Source organism: Aethalodelphis obliquidens, unplaced genomic scaffold (assembly GCF_003676395.1).
Source record: "Aethalodelphis obliquidens isolate GAN/ISIS:26980383/991018 unplaced genomic scaffold, ASM367639v1 scaffold41, whole genome shotgun sequence".
Classification (NCBI taxonomy): domain Eukaryota; kingdom Metazoa; phylum Chordata; class Mammalia; order Artiodactyla; family Delphinidae; genus Aethalodelphis; species Aethalodelphis obliquidens.
This window is the reverse complement of record NW_020837985.1, coordinates 10,616,828-10,637,443: the sequence shown is the minus strand read 5'-3', so window position 1 is coordinate 10,637,443 and position 20,616 is coordinate 10,616,828. Positions and strand designations below refer to the sequence as shown.

At 47.6% G+C, this 20,616-nt stretch overlaps 1 protein-coding gene and 1 long non-coding RNA gene across 3 annotated transcripts in view; one reads left to right on the top strand and one right to left on the bottom strand.

Moving 5' to 3' along the window:
- ZFAT (zinc finger and AT-hook domain containing) overlaps nucleotides 1-20,616 on the top strand; it is a 191,110-nt gene that overhangs the window by 73,842 nt on the left and 96,652 nt on the right. For both annotated transcript variants that reach the window (XM_027132528.1, XM_027132527.1), the window contains exons 4-8: nucleotides 9-197; nucleotides 1,947-2,097; nucleotides 7,249-8,690; nucleotides 9,496-9,728; nucleotides 18,900-18,987. In XM_027132528.1, the coding sequence (XP_026988329.1) occupies nucleotides 9-197; nucleotides 1,947-2,097; nucleotides 7,249-8,690; nucleotides 9,496-9,728; nucleotides 18,900-18,987 (2,103 nt within the window). The remainder of the gene's footprint in view (nucleotides 1-8; nucleotides 198-1,946; nucleotides 2,098-7,248; nucleotides 8,691-9,495; nucleotides 9,729-18,899; nucleotides 18,988-20,616) is intronic.
- LOC113633862 (uncharacterized) lies at nucleotides 12,355-20,498 on the bottom strand. The gene is made up of 3 exons (XR_003438388.1): nucleotides 19,742-20,498; nucleotides 18,346-18,473; nucleotides 12,355-14,412 (listed from the first exon to the last, which is right to left on the bottom strand). It is a non-coding gene; the product is annotated as an uncharacterized LOC113633862 (long non-coding RNA).

Below are 20,616 nucleotides of genomic sequence, written 5' to 3'. Positions count from 1 at the left end.
CTCCTTAGGTAACGAATCTGACCTTGAACTGGAGAAGAAGTATAAGGAAGATGATCGAGAAAAGGCCCCGAAGAGACTGCGGACTCAGAGAGTGGAGAAAGTCCAGAAGGTCTGCTCGGGAAAAGAGGCCGCGCAGATCTCCGGAGCCAAGAAGCCCATCATAAGTGTGGTTTTAACGGCTCATGAAGTGATTCCAGGTGAGCAAAGCAAGCGGGAGGGGACAGAATGGGACTCTGTGGGTGGGGCTGTGCCGCAGGCAGCCAGGCAGCTGGGGCTGTGATCCTGAGCGGCTTCCTCACTGTCGGGCTCTCCACTGAATTACCCAGTACCTTGGGATGATGGCTGACCTGTCACTGCCCAGGGCTGTGGTGGACGAGCGTGTCCAGAGGAGAGGGAGTGAGGGCTGCCCCTGCTGCTGCCTCCGCCACCTCTGCAGCCACGACCTGTCCTTGTCGTTTGAGTGGCCGCTCACAGGAGCAGTGGCCAAGGAGAGTGTCTTTTTCTTTGCCCCCTCACCAGCCCCTCTCCTGGATGTCCTCCCCGCCCTTACCGCCCCATCCTACGTGTAAGACCACTCGCACCACATGGAGGTTGGCGGCTTCTCCAAAACCCTCCACCTCACTTTTTTTTCTTTTTTTGCATTTTTTAGTGGGTTCATCATATATTTTATGATACTAGAAATTCCTGTCTCCTCTTCCTTAAACATAAAATAGCCAGTGGATTTCTTATACTACCCTTTTTAAAAAAGGTCTCTTCCAGGAAAGGATACTTTAGACAAAAAGCAGTTTATGATAGTAGATTCCAAAGTATAATAATGGGTTTTTTCCTATCCATTTGAGGTGATAGCTGTTAAATAAAATTTTGAAAAATCAAGTTTAGGATGTTGAGGACAGCTAGAGCCTTTTTAAACATCTTTTTTCAGTGCTAATAGTATTGATAACTCACTATTTAAAATGAAAAGGCTGAATAAATGCCTCTTGATACTTCAGTGCAGGGTAAGGTAATCAGCAGAGAAAAAGCTGTATAAGATTATGTGACTAGAAGTTGTTTCTGGAAGGTCACTTTGTCTGCCCCACCCTACTTCAGAGAAGTGTTATTCCGGGAAATGGAAATGCCAGGAGAGAGCTTCCTGTGTTTAGCTGTCTCTAGAGAAAATTTCTATAATGATTTCTTAAGAATTGATGGTAGTATTCTGAGATTTCTGTAAGGGGGGGGTAAAAAGTGGTTAATTTCCTTTGCTATTCCAGAAACGAGAGGTAGAGTGGAGCCTTTTCTTTAGTGCACTTGATATATAACGTGCGTGTGCATGTACCCTTGTGCACACACGCTGCTGTAAATGGTCTTTGATCGTTTCACATCCTGGACTTGCACGAATAAAGGTAACCTTTGAGTTTTCCACTCCAGACCTTTCATTTCACAGGGTGGACACAGAGGTCTGGAGGCGGGAGGGTGATGTCATATTTGGGACCAGATCCCAGGCAGCTTAGATTCCTGTTCACAGTTGATTCCACTGCTCCATTCTGTCTTGATGCTGTTTTACATTTGCGTAAAGTTTAACACATGTGGATCTATGTGAAATCTTGCAGGAAGCATATATGTGTATATGGATCTAGTTTTTTGTTTTTTAATAAGGAGATCAAGTGAAAATGTATCTCAGAAGAAGGTTATGATTATTGGAAAACTTGCCCTTTCCCCCCAAACATACACATGTACACACACACACACACACACACACACACACACACACACACTTACACACACATGCGTACACGTATACAAACACACAAGTTAAAGGTGTGAACTGAAGGAAAACTAGTCCCTTGCATGGGTGCCACACAGTAAAGAAATACGCTTCCCAGGCTCCGTCTCCTGCTCTGGGGGCAGGGGGGTGGTCAGGGCCCTCACGGCGCCTCTTTAATACGTGGTGCGTTATGCCTCCATCTCAGGTGCTACCAAGATTGTTCCGGTGGAGGCTGGGCCCCCGGAAGCAGGAGCCGCAGACCCCGAGGCCGCGGTGGCCGACCTGGCGCCCCGGAGAGGGTACCAGGAGTACGCCATCCAGCAGACACCCTATGAGCAGCCCATGAAGTCGAGCAGGTAAAGCGTTCTGTTCTGTGCGACTCCAGCCACCGCTGCAGAGGGCGAGAGATGGGCGTGTTAGCTTATCAGGACGCTGTGTGCAAACCCATCTATGAAGGGTTTCGGTTTCTTGACTGAACCTGAGAACTAGCCCCTCCATTACGGCCCTAGAGTGCTGGCTGAGCCCAAGCAGCCTCTGTGCGATGCGCGGCAGATCAGCAACTTGCTTGGGAAACGCAGCGCCTCGGCTTAAGGAAGGTGGAGCGTTCTGCTTAAGGCAGATGTATGCTTCATCTGAATAAAAAGAGGTGTGAACAAGGCCTTACTTAGTAAATTAGCTGATTTTCATAGCTCCACAATTTATAATGGAAAAGAAAATCTCTCTTTCCCCCCTACTTTCAAAAGTAGCATAAGCATCCTGTAGAAGGTTCCAACAGCCGTGTGATGTGCAGTTACAGTAACCCATAGCGCCTCTTCTGGTCGTGGTCACTACTATAGACATCGTGGTTCACAGGCCACCATAAGTTTTTCATGATATACTAAAATATAGCACTTTAATTTTGTTATTTTTTTTCCTAGCATAAAATACCAAAGGCACTGTTATCAACCTATTTTTTTAAACTTACCACACCTTGACTTTTTCCTTTTCAGTACATATTTTTTTTAAGTGTGTTTGCTGTCATGTAGATGCACTAGTTTATCTATAGCCAGTTTTTGCTTGACGGACAAGGTTTTGGTTCCTCCCTCTTTCAATACTTCTTCAAGACTTCCTGTGAGATAAATTGCTAGAATTGAAATTGCCCTCTTAAAGGATACGAGTGCTTAAAACTTGAATCGACACTGAAAACTGTCCTCCAAATACATTGGGTGAGTCGATGTCCCAGAGGGGACTAGCCTGCATGTCCCCCCACCCTCCCCATGGTCACCAGCTCAGCTGTGATACGTACCTGCTGACGTAGATCAGCAAACTCTCATCACCTGAGTTCTGTACACATTTCCCCAGCTGAGGGGAAAGACAAAATGCCAGTGCAAGTGGGCTCCCTCTGTTTCTGGAAGAGGGGGAAGTGAGGTGTTCTTGATGAGAGCGTAAGCTCTAGGCAGACCTGGGTTGGCTCTAGGCCCTTCTACTGGACTTCAGCCCAACAGATTAAACACCTTCTATGTGCCAGGCACTGGGGATGTGAGAGAGATTAGGACAGACATGGCCATTGCCTGGATGAGGCTCTGCTGTGAATGGACACAAATGCTTTTGCCTCTGAGCCTCTCTTACACCGGCCACAAGACTGTCCAGTAGAATCTGACTTAGTTTAGTGGTGGGAATAAATGATACCATATGTGGAAAGTGCTCTTGTTGAATTATAACATCATGTCATCTGGGTGCTTCATTCATCTGTAGCCTCACTCCTCTCTTCTTGCAAATGTGAGCAACTGAATTAATCGATAAAGCTGGAAAAATATGCACTCCTTTGGCAACACTGAAATGGAATTAATTTTGAGGATCTTTCTTGTCTCAACGCAGGTTGATCTGTAGACCTTAGTTAATTATCTTCATGATATTTCAAGGTCTGTTGGGGAGGGTTTCAGTTCAATGCTAATCTAGTTACAGGTAAATATACTCAGTATTTAATCAGTAGATTGAGGCTGTATTCCTGTTGTCAAGCATTCTATTAATATTTTATAGTCTAAATTGTAAAACAGTTACGAAAGAGGCTTTTCGTGTGACGAAAGTCCGGAAATCTATAAGGAAAAAAATTATTTGTAATCTCACTACCCTAGGATAAGCACTGTTAATATTTTTAATGTTCCCTAAGATAAGCAGTTAATATTTTTAATGTTATTTCCTTCCAGCCTTTTTTCAGCCCATATATTTTATAAAATTGGGTTTATATTTGGTTTTTTTTGTTTTTTTTTTTTTGCGGTACGCGGGCCTCTCACTATTGTGGCTTCTCCCGTTGCGGAGCACAGGCTCCAGACGCGCAGGCTCAGCGGCCATGGCTCACGGGCCCAGCCGCTCCGTGGCACGTGGGATCTTCCCGGACTGGGGCACGAACCCGTGTCCCCTGCATCGGCAGGCAGACTCTCAACCACTGCGCCACCAGGGAAGCCCTCGAGTTTATATTTTATGTGCAGTTTTGTATCCTGCTTTTAATACTTAATCCCATTATACTTACTTTCCTTTGTTACTCAAATTATTCACAAACTCTGTTTTGTAGTGACATGTTGTAGTATCGTGATCCACGACTCAGCTTTCCACATTGCAGCCAGTGAGCTCTTTGTAAAATGCCCATTTGATTGTACCCTTTAAGGCTTCACATTGCTGTTAGGAGAACTTGGCCTACAGGGTCTTCCACGGCTGCCACCTCTCCAGCCTGGTCCCCCTCCTGTGCTCCCTCTGGTTCTCTGGGCTCCAGCATCTGCTCCAGCCATCCGGGTCCTTTTTATTTCCTTGATCTCTCCTGCACGTGCCTCTTCCTCATACTGGATGCCTCCCCTCCCCCTCACTTGGTTAACTCCTGTTCATATTTCAGCTGTCTGCTCAAATGTCCAGTCTTCAGGGTGGCCTTCCCTGTCCCCCAGACAGATCAGTCCGCCTTGACCTGGGCTCCTAGAGCATCCTGCCTTTTTCCATCACAGGGAGCTGGTGGTCCTTATCTGCTCATTTATATGGTTACCAGGCTGGCCCACCACTTACTATAGAAGGTGCACTACAAGGGAGCATGAGTTGTGTTTGTTTTTGTCCCCATTGTGTCCCCAGTGCCTGGAATACTTTTTTGAAAGAATGAATGAATGAATGAGTGAGTTTAAAAAAAAAAGAAATGTCCAAACTAGTTCCCTACGTTGGAACCTTCAAGCAGCTTCTACTCTTAAACTATTGTGAAAACTCATGCAATGAGCACCTTTGCTTGAATTTCGTATTCTTTCTTTCGCTAGATTCCCAGCAGTGGAATAACTGGATCAAGGGGTCTGATCTTTTAAAGCTCTGGCTGAATGCTTTCTAAAATGCAGTGGGAGAGAGTGCCTCTCTCAATGAATAGGGGACATTCGGAGTGAAATAATGTGGTAGGAATCACCCGACGTTGCAGCTCTGTGCATCAGCCCACGGGTGCAGGCTTGTGCTTGAGAGCCTGGTGCCGGCGGCTTGGCCACTTCTTCCGATTCATCACCCTTGGTGGGAGGCAGCACTGAGGGCTTGACCAGGTATTCGGATAATAGTACGAAAAAATCAGAGTCAGAGCTGCTCCTAAGACCATTTAGACCTTGCATTAGAGAAGGAAATACTGTGACTTGTTTAATTAATGCTGTGAAACCAGAGTTTCTTCCTCCAGTAAAATGATCACCTTCTGGGTATCTTTGCCATTTAAGAAAGGTCCAAATTAGTTTCCTTAAATTAGCCTTGGGTTTAGCATGCAGGCATAGTATTGCGTTTCAGATTTGAATGTTTTAATTACAGCATGGGACTTCTACCCTCTGGTGTTTATGGACCGCAGTCTGCTTAAATATTTTTCATTTAAAACATAAGGTAACCTGTGTTGGTCAAACACAGTTGTATGGATAGTTCCATAAATATAGACTTTACAGTTACAGTGGGTACAGCTTAATGGTGTCTGATTAATGGCACTAAATGATCGTCAGTGTTTCTGAGGACCTACCTGGATAACCTAGGCAGAATCCCGAGGGAGCAGTTATGGAGAGAGGAAGCCTCACCCGCCTCACAGGAGGTCCGCGTGTATGGTCCCACCGGCAAGGGGGGTTGGTGTTCACAGTGTTTCCAGGCAGTAGGAGGATGTGGAAGAATGTGCAGGTTCTAGTCTGCTTGGGTTCAAATCCTGGCTTCACCACTTACTAACTGTATGACCTTGGGTTATACTCAGTTTTCTCACCTGTAAAATGGGCATAATGATAGGGTTGAAATTAAATACTTAGCAAAGAGTTTTGAGTATTGTAAGTACTCAGTAATTGTTAGCCGTGATTACTATTACCATCTCATTCGGCATCCATGTCGCCGTATTGAGAGAGAAAGGACCCGTGAGGCAGACCAGGCTTTCATTCTCTATCGCATACACAAAATCTAACACAGTGCTCGAAACGCACAGGTGAGTGGTAATAAAATGGCAATCACTTATTAATTAATGATGTCTGAGTTTAACAAATGGCAGTTGAACAACCTTATTTTCCCTGTCTGAGTTCTGAACCAGACATGCTGGAGGAGGAAGAAGACGGGGGCTCACACGTCAGGCCCATGACTGATGGAGCCATGGGAGAAGGGAGCCTGGGGCAGGTCACACTGAGCTCCCGCTGGCGGTCCTGCACGTCTGCCTCCCCCCACCTCGGTCCTTGACTGCCGCTGCCAGACTCTCCTGGCTAAGCGCCTACCGTGTCACGTGCTGTCCACAGGCAGACGCCTTCTTACCAGAAAGGCAGGAGTGAGCACGGCTGTGGAGGCTTGGTCCTGTTCTAAAGTCCCCGCTCAGATACGCCAGTTCCCTTTTCCTGGGGAGAAGTGAGGATGTGGAAAAAGGCCAGGGCTCTTTCATGAAAGAGTGGCCCTCACGTGGAAACTTGCAGCAGAGAGAAAGAGTGTTACCCTGACAGTTGATGGAATGAATAGGCAAATCTGGATGATCAAAACTATTGAACAAACCCAAGCAGGTCGTATCTAGTTTCACGGAGCAGACTGAGTTCATTCCATTAAGACTGGTCCTGTTAGAATACCTCGGAATTCGTCCGGGTCAGCTTTGGAGCACCACTGGCTGCCGTGTGCCTAGCAAATGACACATCCCTCTGCCTTCTCTTGCCTCCCTCTTCCTTATTCTGCATCCCTCAACTCAGGCATCTCCTCTGCCCAACTACCTTCATCTGTGTTAGAGGGCTCCTTCTCTTTTGCCCGCACGTGCACCTGTCGCCACTCGCACACTGTCCTGCAGCCGTGTGCAGACCTGTCTCCTGTCTCCCAGCGCCAGGGCAGCAGGGGCCCGGTCTTCCTCTCCGTGTGCGCCTGGTCCGCTCTACGTCTCCCCGTCCTGTTTGTTGATGAATGAATGCATGCGTCCGTCCTCAGCCCCTTTTAGCTCACTTTTAAGCCTTCGGTGTTCGGCAGCTGGAAGGAAGTAGGGGTCATCAGGAAGGTGCCGGATCTCCACCCGTAATGGTGCTGTCTTCTGTTTCTAGGCTCGGGCCCACCCAGCTCAAGATCTTCACCTGTGAGTACTGCAACAAGGTCTTCAAGTTCAAGCACTCGCTGCAGGCCCACCTGCGGATCCACACCAACGAGAAGCCGTACAAGTGCTCCCAGTGCAGCTACGCCAGCGCCATCAAGGCCAACCTCAACGTGCACCTGCGCAAGCACACGGGCGAGAAGTTCGCCTGCGACTGCTGTTCCTTCACCTGCCTGAGCAAGGGCCACCTCAAGGTGCACGTGGAGCGGGTGCACAAGAAGATCAAGCAGCACTGCCGCTTCTGCAAGAAGAAGTACTCGGATGTCAAGAACCTCATCAAGCACATCCGCGACGCGCACGACCCGCAGGACAAGAAGGTCCAGGAGGCCCTGGACGAGCTCTGCCTGATGACCAGGGAGGGCAAGCGGCAGCTGCTCTACGACTGCCACATCTGCGAGCGCAAGTTCAAGAACGAGCTGGACCGCGACCGCCACATGCTGGTCCACGGTGACAAGTGGCCCTTCGCCTGCGAGCTCTGCGGCCACGGGGCCACCAAGTACCAGGCGCTGGAGCTGCACGTCAGGAAGCACCCGTTCGTGTACGTCTGCGCCCTCTGCCTCAAGAAGTTCGTCAGTTCCATCCGCCTGCGCGCCCACATCAAGGAGGCGCACGGGGCCGCCCAGGAGACCCTGGTCTTCACCAGCTCCATCAACCAGAGCTTCTGCCTCCTGGGGCCCGGCGGGGACATCCAGCAGGAGGCCCTGGGCGGGCAGCTGCAGCTGGCGGAAGAGGAGTTTGTGTTCCAGGGGGTGAACGCACCCAAGGAGGCGGCCGGCGCTGGGGACGCTCGTCCCGAGGAGGGGTCCGAGGCCCCAACAGAGGTGCCCGCCGTGCCTGTGTGCTCGGCCGCCGCCCAGGCAGACAGCGCCGCCCCAGCACCCTGCGAGCTGGCGGCCTCTGCGGTGTCCTCCGACCTTTGTCGGCACGCGGTGGTTTCCGATGAGTTCCTGTTGAAGAGTGATCCCTCCTCTGCCGAGGCTCTGGCTGCTCCGGAGAAGACCTTGCACACCCAGCAGGGAGGCTCCAGTCCAGCTCAGGGCCAGGACGTCGCACCACTGCTGTCCAAGGCCAAAGGCGCCGCAGCAAACCCGGAAGCCCAGGGCGCCAAGAACCCCCCAGCTGAAGGGCAGCAAGTGGCTGCCCTCCCATCCGATGGCCCAGATCCCGGTAGGGGTCTCAGGGCAAACCCAGCCGAGGCCTCAGACCCTCCTCCGGGAGCTGGTGGGAGGGACGCGGCCCTGTGCCGGCCTGACTCTTGCACGCCCCTCCCCGAGCACCGGGCGGGCATCACTGCGTTCATGAAGATCCTGGACAGTTTACAGAAGAGGCGCATGAATACCGGCCTGTGCGAGAGGATCCGGAAGGTGTATGGCGACCTGGAGTGCGAATACTGTGGTAAGGGGGGCGTCGGGGCGCGAGGCTGGGGGCTGTCTTCCCAGCAGCCCCTCCCGTCCCCGCCTGGCTGTGGGTCACCTGGTGTTTGAGTTGAGCTCGTGTCTCTTTGCACAGAACGCCTTCTAAGAGAGCTAGCCGTCATTCGTAGATAGCGATGTGCACAGTGGTGCGTGCAGTTCAGCACGGGAAGCCTGTGAAGGCAGCCAGCATGGCGGACAGCTAACCGTGCTGGCTCCGTCAGGCGTGCAGGCGGACGCTTAGCCCACGGCCTCTGCCAGAACCTTAGCCAAGAAGCACCTTTCTTGTGGCACGTGACAAGTTTAAAGTCGAGCTTTAAGCTGTGGCCATGTCCTAGATGAGCAGAGAGATCACAGAAGTGGCTGCAGCTCTTTGTAGGGAGACCCCAAATGCAACCCTCCCAGCTTGCCGTGAAAGCGTGGCCTCTGGTCTCGTGGAGAGCTGGCAGGACAGGATGTAGATGGCCCAGGTGTCAGCAGAGTTTAGAGCCTCGTTGATTTCACGCGTGTGCATAAAGGTAGTTGGCACCTAATTGGTCCTCGATAAACATCCGTTTCCTCCTCTCCCAGCTGTGACATCATGCAGAAGTAGTAGCACCCTTAATATTTGCCACCTGCCACCTTTGAAAAGTCATGTCCAGCCAGAGATGTGGTGCAAAGTGTGAAGGGTGACCCGGACAAGCATGAGAGGGAGAGAAATATAGTAGTTAAAAAATAATACTGATTAAAAGAAATCAACTTCAGGATAAAAGAAACTTCCTTGTTCTCATGTGAAAATATTTTTTTAGGCAAACTTTTTTGGTACCAAGTGCATTTTGACATGCATGTCCGCACCCACACCCGGGAACATCTGTATTATTGCTCCCAGTGTCATTATTCTTCCATCACCAAAAACTGCCTTAAACGCCATGTAATTCAGAAACACAGTAACATCTTGCTGAAGTGTCCCACTGACGGCTGTGACTACTCGACTCCAGATAAATATAAGCTGCAGGCACATCTTAAAGTTCACACAGAGCTGGTAAGTAGTGCGCCCGAGCGGCAGCCCCGTCTCCCCTGGGTGCTCCCTGCTTCCTCACAGTGATGCATACGGAGGCGCCCGTGCTCCCCGAGAGCCCAGTGTGTGCGCGTCTTCCCTGGAAAATGGGGAGGTCCTTCTCACGAAGCAGGCCCTCCACTTTACAAAGGCCTCCATCCCAGGGGTCACAGGGACAGCCTCACATATGTTGGAAAAAAGATTACATTGAATAAATTTGCTTTTCTATGCCGATTTTTAAGCATCGGAGAAAGTCTGCAGAATAGGAGTAAAGCAAGGGTTTCTTAAATGACGTTTTAAAGAACCCTTAATAACAGGGATGATAATAAGAATAGCCGCCACTAAAAGCTGTTGAGAGAGTGAGTTAGATGATGCCTGTCAAGTGCTAAGTACGGTGTTCGGGTCATAGTGAGAGCACAGTAAACCTGATGACCACTGTTGTCGTATTACTGTGCTGTTTCTTGGAAAGTCTATGGAAGAATGTCTGTAAAGCACTTTTAAAAAAAGTGATATGTTAATTCAAGGTGCTGTTAATATTCATGGTGGCAAAATGTGTTTAATTCTCTGGTGGGTGTTGAACATGTGACACGAGTGAATGTTTATTTTAGCAAATGCTACTCTAACTTGAGAGGCTGACACCTGAGAGTGATTTGAGACTCTCCAAGTTATAAAGGAGGCGCACCTGGCCCCAAGGTGTGGTTCTGCTTTAACTGCATTCCTTTCTAGGCCACAGACTGCGCACCATGAGGCTTCAGAAACTTGATGCGCCGCCTCCGTTTTCTGGCCTAAAAATCACTAACGCTCCAGCAGTTTGTTACCAAGGGTGAAGTCAGGGTGTTTTGGGTTTCGTGGGTAGGTAAGAGCCTGCGCTTTGGGGTTGGATACCTGGATTCAGGTGTTGTCTCCAGTATCTGCACAGGCTGTGTGGTGCTGGACAAGTCACTTGTCCTTTCTGAGGCTTGGTAGCCTTCTATATAAAATGTATATTAAACAGTATATCAGCTTTGTACACACACACACACACACACACACGTATATATACACACATATGCACACACATCCACCCATGCAGTCTACACATGTGTACACACGTACCGCACACACACACCCCTGAGCACATAACGCACATGTATGCACGTGTATGTCTTTGTGTATGCGTATGGGTCTCCTGGGTTATTGGGAGGTTAAAACGGAGTGCTCTAGGTAAAGAACCTGGCTCAGAGCTTGTGCAGGTGACTGCGTGGCAGCAGCTGTACGTCACTTGGTACCTCTTAGTTCCCGTTCTCCTCTCTCTCTCTCTCTCTCTCTCTCTGCGTGTGGGGCATGAAAGGTGTGCTATTCCTGTTTACTCACAGGCAGCACACGCATTTACCTGGGGCGTTGAATGACTACGCGCTCTCCCTGAGGCAGGCAGACTGTGTTGCCGATGTGGGAAGAGAGCATTCTTTATGAAAACAGGTTCCAGTGTTTTGAGTTTAGACCATATTTGTCTTTAGAGCCTGTCAGTTATGTCTGTGATGAAGCCACAGGCACCAAGGGGATGGTGACACGGTGGAAAAACCTCCCATTGTCTGTCATCACTTATTTCTCCTCCCTGAGTTCCTAGGCAACGACCTGTCTACTTTCTGTCTCTGTGGATCTGCCCATTCTGGACGCTTCGTGTAAAAGGAGTCATAAGAGATATATATGTGCAATAATGGTGTGCATACCGCACCCCACTTTCTCAGGGTGGTGGTGAGGCTCCAAGGAGAGAGCACAAACAAGCTTTGTGATGTGAAGGTGCCTAAGGACGCTGGTCAAGCGTGGGGAGGCGTGTCTCCGGCAGGGAGCCCGGTGCCGTTCTGACCTGGGTCCAGTCCCCACGTCCGTGTGGGCCTTGGTTTCCTTGCCTGTGACCCAGAGAGATGGGGCCAGGTGCGCTGAAAGTCTGGTTGGGCTCTCACGTTCCATCCAACACTTACCTCTTTGCAACACAGGTTCCCACGTGGTGAAAAAACTAAGGAAATTTAAAGTAGAATGCATCCCCCTCTGTCCCTCCCAAAATGAGCCTCTAGTCATGTCCATTCTGGTTGCACTAGGACTCCAGGATAATTTGGCTGAGTGCCCGTTTCTGTGACTCTCAACAACCGTTTCTTAGCTAAAGATACACCTAATGACTGGAAGGTGTGTGTACATTTAATGTAGCTCCTTCCCACCTCCTCCCTCCCATTAGTAGCCAGATGGCGTGACTTGGAGTCAAGGATGTGTTGGCATCAAGGAAACGTGGGACCTGGTCAAAGGAGTTAGTCAATGACCGGAGCAAACCCATTTTATTTACAGCACTGTGCAAACTTTGTGAAAGGGAGACTTGAGAAAACATGGTTTCTGTACAATAAAAGGCAGGCTTTGGGTTCTAGCATGTTAGAGTTGAGACCCCATATCCACCTCTGTGATCCTGGGCAAATTGCTTAGCTTCCCTAAGCCTCAGTTTTCTCATCTGTCAAATGGAGATATGGAACTCTCTCCGACCTCTCAGGATTGTGAGGATTAAACTAGAAATTAAGTATAGAACAGCCAGGTCAGTGTTTTTTCAGCCCCCAGGTCATGATCCATTATAGGTTTGTGAAATTAGTGGATTACAACCAGTTTATCTTAAAAATGAAATGGAATAGAATGAAATAGAAATGATCAGCACTATTTACCCATGACAAGGTAATAGGTATTGTTTTCTGAGACCTTTTGTCCTGTGTTTCAGTGTGTTTATATGCCACTGTGTGTGCCAGTATGTTCTGGGTGGTGATATCAAATGGGTGACCTCCTGTGTAGGTCCAATTAAATAACTTTGTAAGTCACTGACCCCGATGATGTAAGTTATGACATCCTGAATCAGAATTATTTGGGGGTACACGTTATGAATGAGATTCCTGGCTCAGACCTCCACCATAATTTGGGGGGCGGACCTGGGAATCTGTTGTTTAAATAAGTTTGCCCTGATACAGACATTTGACATAGCAGGAAGTCGAACTTATGATGTATGTTCAGGATATGTCAGTCTGTCCCCTTTGTCTCTGGCTCGTGTCCCTTCTCAGAAGATCTCTCAGGCACCCAACGCTCAGGGCACTGTAGCAGTTACAAGTCCACACTTGGGAAGAGCGGGCACATTTTGGCGTTCAGACTCCACCATCTGCAAGTGGTGTGGCTTCACTGCCTAACCTCTCTGACCTCTTGTCTGTAAAGTGGGGTGGCAGTCCCCACCTCTGGGGTTGCTGTGGGAAGTTAGTGAGATAACGATTGTGAGGGACCCAGCACAGGTCCAGGCATGGCGGGGAGGCCGGTCTACACCAGCTCCTCCTTTTTAGTAGTGGTGGCAGGAGGAGGGAGGAGGAATAGTAACAGCGGTGGTGGTGCTTCCATCCAGGGTGAGGTGGCCTTTCAACAAATGTTTAAAGTTAATGCCTGTCTTCGAGAAGTGTGTAGACTGTATTTGGCTATAAAGGTAAATGTATTTATGAAATCTTACGTGTACTTGCTGGAAGTAAACTAAAATAATATATTGCCAACACAGAGAAGTAGATGGAGCGACCTCCAATATCTTTCTGGAAATAAATGGGTCTGTCTATAGTTTTTTTTTTAAAGTAGAGTAAAATGTTATTCAACTAAAGCAATTGGACAAAAGGTTTTTCCTTTCTAAGAGCTGCAAGAGTACGGTCTTTTCTTACGTGGTCGCAGACTGCCTGTTTCTGTGCTGCCCTGTTTGAGCATCTATCCGCAGTGCTGGGGACCTCTGGCAAGCGGAGTTTCCTGCGTCTAAAACAGCTGCCTGTTAGCAAGCCCGAGGGCCGGAAGTGAGGGGCACGGCCTGCAAAGCAGAGCAGCGCTCAGCCGCGCTCAGTGGACAGGAAGAGCCTGGAGTTGAAATCCCACATGGAGCACGTTTCTGGCTCTTTTCTAACTTGTTAAATTAGCCACGATGGAAGTGTCAGTTTTCCTGTCTGTCACACCTTCTCTATGTCCCACGATGATTAGTGGCCTCTGTGTGCTGGCAGTTCTCACCAGTTTATGAGCCCCTTGAGGGCAGGGCCAGAGTCTCCCACCTTTGTCCCCAGTGCTATGTCCGGCACAACACAGGGGCCCCAGAAGGTTTGAGGAATAAATGAGTGAGTCCGTGGCCTTTTTATTCCTGAGAAATTGTTCAGAGTGGAATCTCCCACCTTATTTTTTTAACCTGATGTCAGACACTTTATAGGTGTACTTATGTGATCGTTAATACACTTGGTGGCAGGGTGGAGGTAGATTTGATATTTTTCACCCACCGCTGGTTTCAGGCTTGAGAATTGCCCTGTGGCTTCGGGGGCCGAGGAACCTGCCACAGAGGCGTAGGCCAAGGCGGGGTTCATCCAGAGCTGCGAGCCGTGCTCGGAGCTTCAGCCCCGGAGCTGCTCCCGCCCCGCCTCCGCCCCACACCCCATGGCCACTGCCACCTGCTGCCACCTGCCTTCTTTCAAAGAGTCCTGTGTGGCTTTGAAGGCCATTTCCATCAGAGCAAACAAACTGCGAGGGCTGGGCTCTTTTACCGCCATTACGGCGCGGGGCGCTCTCTCCTCCTCTGCCGAGAACTCTTTTCACCACTGTGCTTTTTAAGTTTGCTGTGTCAGTTTGGGTTTTCATCTCCGGTCGGGAACTGAGGTTTCTGCAAAAGAAATAAATGAGTCCTTAGAGTGCACCCTTCTCCAACACCCTCTCTCACTGCCTGCATCCTTCCGACAGTCTTCAAAGGCATCAAGAAGTGAGGGACCCTGATAAGCTCTAAGATAAATTGCTTTCAGACTATCAGAGATTAAAAGAAAAAAAATCAAATAGCAAGGGCTCAGGAGAGATCAGTGTAAACTCCTTCAAAGCCCTTCTGAATGCCTCCATTAGCTCTGATGATGAGGACACTGGGGCAGCCAGGGGTGGCGACAGGCCTCCTCCAGGGTGTGTGCTGCCCGGGACGTCTTTCAAAAGGGCGTGAGAGCACCAGTTCCTGTGTGCAGGTGCCGGGAGTGATGGGGTGACCTGGAAGGTCAAGGGCATAGGAGGTCACTGATGGGAGTACATTGACAAGCCTGGACCCTGTGATGTAGCCTGGGTGGAAGTCGGTGGCATCGACCACTGCAAAACTGGGCAGAAAGTACGGAGATTTCCCTGTGTACCCACTATCGCCACATGTGCACAGCCTCCTGCACTCTTGACATCCCATACCTTAGCGCTACCTTTGTTACAGTTGATAAACCTACGTTGACACGTGAGTAACACCCAGAGTCCATAGTTTACATTGGGGTCCACTCTTGGTGCTGCACATTTTTGGGATCTGGACAAATGTTTACTGATGCATACCCCTCATTATAGTACCCCACAGCGTAGTTTCACTGCCCTGAAAATCCTCCTTGCTCTTCCTGTCCACCCCTCTCTCCCCACTACTCCCTGGCTACCACGGATCCCTTTACTGTCGCCATCATTTTGCTGTTTTCAGAATGTCTTATAGTTGGAATCATATAATATGTAGCCTTTTCAGATTGGCTTTTTTTCTCCTAGTAATATGCATTTAAGTTTCTTTCACATCTTTTCATGGCTTGATAGCTCATTTCTTCTTAGCACTGAATAACAGTCCATTGTTTGGTTGTACCACAATTTGTCCATTCATATACTGAAGGACATCTTGGTTGCTTCTAAGTTTTGGCAGTTATGAATAAAGCTGCTTCATCCGTGTGTAGGTTTTTGTGTGGACATAAGTTTTCAGTTCATTAGGATAGATACCAAGGAGTGCAATTGTTGGGTCATATGGTAAGAGTATTTGAGTTTTGAGACAAACTGCCTTCCAAAGTGGCTGCACCATTTTGTATCCCCACCAGCAACGAATGAGAGTTTCCATTGCCCCACATACTCACCGGCACTTGGTGTTGTCAGTGTTCTAGATTTGGATCATTCTATAGGTATGTAATGGTACCTTGTCGTTTTGAGTTGCATTTCTCTGATGACATATGATGTGGAACATCTTTTCATATGCTTACTTGCCATTTGTATATCCACTTTGGTATGGTGTCTGTTCAGGTCTTTGGCCTATTTCATCAGATGTAACTTTTGAAAATATTTTCTCTCAGTCTGTGGCTTGTTTTTTCACTCTCTTGACAGTGTCTTTCATGGAGCAGAAATTTTTAATTTTAATGGAGTCTAGTTTATCAATTCTTTTCTTTTTCAAGGGTAATGCCTTCGGGGTTATATCTAAAAAATCATTACCATACTCCAGGTCATCCAGGTTTTCTCCTGTGTGTTCTAGGAATTTTATAGTTTTGTATTTTGCATTTAGATCTGTGATCCATTATTAGTTAATGTTTGTGGAAGGGTGTAAGGTTTTTGTCTAGGTTCATTTTTTTTCTTTTGCATGTGCCTGTCCAGTTTCAGCATCATTTGTTGAGATAACTATCTTTTAAAATTAATTATTTATTTATTTTTGGCTGCGTTGGGTCCTCGTTGCTGTGCGTGGGCTTTCTCTAGTTGCGGCGAGCGGGGCCTACCCTTTGTTGTGGTGTGCGGGTTTCTCGTTGCATTGTCTTCTCTTGTTGCGGAGCATGGGCTCTAGGCACGCGGGCTCAGTAGTTGTGGTGCACGGGCTTAGTTGCTCTGTGGCATGTGGGATCTTCCCAGACCAGGACTCAAACCCGTGTCCCCTGTGTTGGCAGGTGGATTCTTAACCACTGTGCCGCCAGGGAAGCCTGAGATAACTATCTTTGAACCATTGTGTAGCATTTGCTCGTGTGTCAAAGATCCATTGACTGTATTTAAGAGAGTCTATTTCTGGACTCTGTTCTGTTCCATTTGATCTATTTGTCTGTTATTTCACCAGTATCACATACTCTTCATCACTGTAGCTTTATAGTAAGTCTAGAAGTTGAGTAATGTCAGTCCTCCAACTTTGTTCTTCTCCTCCAGTATTTTTTGTTGGCTTCTGGGTCTTTTGCCTCTCCATATAAACTTTATAATCAGTTTGTCAGTACCCACAAAATAACTTGCTGAGGTTTTGATTGAGATTGCATTGAATCTGTAGATCAAATTGGGAAGAACTGACGTCTGACAACAATGAGTCTTCCTATCCTTGAACCTGGAATAGCTCTCCATTTATTTAGTTCTTTGATTCCCTTTATCAGTTTTGAAGTTTTCCTCATAGAGATCTTGTACATATTTTGTTAGATTTATACCTAAGCACTGAATTTTTTGTGTGCTAATGTAAATAGTATTGTGTTTTTAATTTCAAATTCCACTTGTTCATTTCTAGTATATAGGAAAGCAATTGACTTTTGTATATTAACCTTGTATCCTGTAACTTGCCATAATCGCTTGTTAGTTCCAGGAATGTTTTTGTCTGTTCTTTTAGAATTTCTGCATAGGTGATTATGTCATCTGCAAACAAAGACAATTTTAATTTCTTCTTTCTCAGTCTCTATATATTTTATTTCCTTTTCTTGTCTTATTGCATTAGCTAAGACTTCAGCTATGATGTTAAAACAGAGTGCTGGGAGGGGACATCCTTGCTTTGTTTCTAATCTTAGTGGGAAAGTCTCTGGTTTCTCACCATCAAGTATAATGTTAGCTATAGGTTGTTTGTAGATACTCTTTATCAAGTTGAGGAACTTCCCCTCTATTCCTGCTTTACTGAGATTGCTTATCATGAATAGGTATTGGATTTTGCCAAATTATTTTTCTGCCTCTGTTGATATTATCATGTGGTTTTTATTTCTTAGCCTGTTGATGTGATGGATTACATTAATTGATTTTAGAATGTTGAATCAACCTTGTACCTGGGATAAATCCCACTTGGTTGTGGTGTATAGTTCTTTTTAAACATTTTGGGTTTTATGTGCTAATATTTTGTTGAGAATATTTGCATCTATGTTCTTGAGAGATACTGGCTTGTAATTTTCTTCTCTTGGGGTGGGTTTGGGTATTTTCTCTCTCCCATGAAGACATGGTGTTCTCCCTCTTGCAGGTCTCTGTCTACATTTCCTCTTTTTAAAAAATTTTTTATTTTTCAATATCTTTATTGGAGTATAATTGCTTCACAATGGTGTGTTAGTTTCTGCTTTATAACAAAGTGAATCAGCTATACATATACATGTATCCCATATCCCCTCCTTCTTGCGTCCCCTCCCACCCTCCCTACCTCACCCCTCTAGGTGGTCACAAAGCACTGAGCTGATCTCCCTGTGCTATGCAGCTGCTTCCCACTAGCTATCTGTTTTACATTTGGTACTATATATAAGTCCATGCCACTCAAGGACACTAGTCATATTGAATTAGGGCCTGCAAACTCATCTTAACTAATTACATCTGTAATGACCATATTTCCAAATAAGGTCATATTCTGAGGTACTGGGGGTTAGGACTTCAACACATGAATCTGTGGGGGCAGAATTTAACCCATAACACCCACCCTCTGAAGAACTGTCTTGTGAAATGGCATTACTCTGAGAGGAAAGGCGGATGAGCAATGGCGTGATCCTTCACAAAAGCTTCTTCCTAATTGAGAACGTGGCACTGCAGGCAGGTGGGTTGACGAGCCAGCAGATGCACAGAGCGAGCCCCTTACCTGCAGCCTGGGTGGGACGTGGCCTTAGAGTGGTCGGAGCCTGGGGTGGGTGTCCGTACCCTTGGGTTCCGACGCTGCCTCTTTCTCGCAGACCTGGGGCTCTTTGCCCTTGGTCTTGGTTTCTTAATCTGTAAAAGCGTAATAATGCCTGTCCTTCAAGAGTGGTCATGAGTCTCAATAAGATAACTTATAGGAACCCCTCACACACACCATGCCTTGAGCACTGGAGGGCAGAATACGTGTCGGGCTGTGGAGCAGCCCTGGTCTGCGTGGTAGACCTCGAGGCCGAGCCCCACCCTCCCTGGCCTGGCCACCTCCACAGGTCCGTTGTCTCTAAGGCCCGTCCCTCCCTCCTGAAATGCAGGTGAGGCCATTGCCCCACTGCCCTTGAGCTCCCCGGGCTGTGCGGGGCCAGCTGCGGGCTGCATGCCAGGCGCTGGGAAAGGTGCGCTGTGCATCTAGCTGTGACGGTGATGGTGGTGGTGGTGGTATTTTTCCACAGAGCCTGAGTTTTAAACGAGACAGTCCATTGATTATGCTCTCTTTCTGTTAAGGACAAAAGGAGTTATTCTTGTCCTGTGTGTGAAAAGTCTTTTTCAGAAGATCGACTGATAAAGTCACATATCAAGACCAACCATCCCGGTAAGGTTATGCATCTTAGAGTGGGAGATTGATTTTAAGATGCTTATGTTTATTTTAAGACACAGCATTATATATCAACTGTATTAAATGGAAATATAAGAGGGAATAAAGATATGAGTAAATTCAAGGGCAAGAATTAACTTTTTTTAAAGCTCAGGAGTTTATATATTCATGTGCTTCATTTTATCCTTTCATCTGGTCTTCAGATACGTCTGCCCCAGTCTCATGATTCCCCCCACCTTTTGTAAAAAATTTTTCTTAGAGTATAGTTGATTTACAATGTTCTGTTAGTTTCAGGTGTACGGCAAAGTGAGTCATTTATACATATACATATGTCCATTCTTTTTTTTTTTTTTTTAGATTCTTTTCCCATATAGGCCATTACAGAGTATTGAGTAGAGTTCCCTGTGCTCCCTTCCCCTTTTAATAGTAACTGTGACTGCCTTTAGATGGGTCCCTTACCCAGTGCAGACCCGACACATATTCTACTTCCTTGGCCCCCTTTGTAGGTTCCTGAACCAAGTGATGGTTTACAAGGGGTGTAGTGAGTTGGAGTGACCATCACCTTTGGTGTCCTCAAGCCCCAAACTCCCTGGGCATCACATGTCTTGTCACTTTTGTTCTCACTGCCTGGGACCCTGCTCCTTGGTTCTGCCCAGTCAATTCCTGGGTATTCTCGACGTCCTCCCTCAGAGCCACCTTGGGGAGCCTTTGGTGGCCGCCCCCTCCATGTGGACCGTCACGGTGCACTCACCCCTGTACTCTAGGCACTGGTATTCTCCCGCTGCCCAAGAGCCTTGAGGCAGGGCCGCCATCCTCAGCGGCTTGTCCCCAGACCCCCGGTGCCACGTCGCTTGGGGCCCAGGAGTGCAGATGTATGCTGTGTGTGCATAAATGGAGAACAGAGCAGCTAGGTCCGTGTCCCTTTTCTCTTTCTCTTACTTTGTGTCTGCTCCTCCTATTGGGGAACTGACCCACTGATTAAAGATGATACTGGAGAAAAATGAAGAAATAACGGAAGTGCGCTAACCCTCATGTTTCTTCTGGGATCGGGGAGCCTTGTGGCCTTCCTCCACGTGGGGACACGTGGGTTATGTGATTCTCTGACCGCCCAGTTCTGTCCTCCCCGTGTTAACCCGCGTCCTGTGTAACCTGTGTCCAGTGTGGGCCAGGGATACCCATTTAACCCCTTCAACTTTTGCTTATTATTTTAAATTTTTTATTATGTAAAATTTCAAATGGGTACAAAATACGCAGAATAATATAAAGGACAGCCAGGTACCCATAACTCGGCTTCCATAGTTGTCTACGTTTGGTCAAGCTGCTGGCAGAAACTGACCCCCACTTTTTTCCCTCAAATATTCTACGGTATAGCCCAACATGATGTGATTTCCCCATAAAAAAGCTTCAGCCTGCATCTCCAACTAACAAGGACTTTTAAAAAACAGAGCTAACACATCACCATTAAAACAGCATTAAAAGTAGTTTCTTATTATCAGTTAGTATTAGTCCATTTAAAGTTTCCATTTAAAGTTTCCTCAGTTGACACAGACTTCCTTTTTACAGTTGGTTTGTTTGAATCGAGTTGTTATGTCACCTAAGTTTCTTGTGTTCTGCAGGACACCCCCA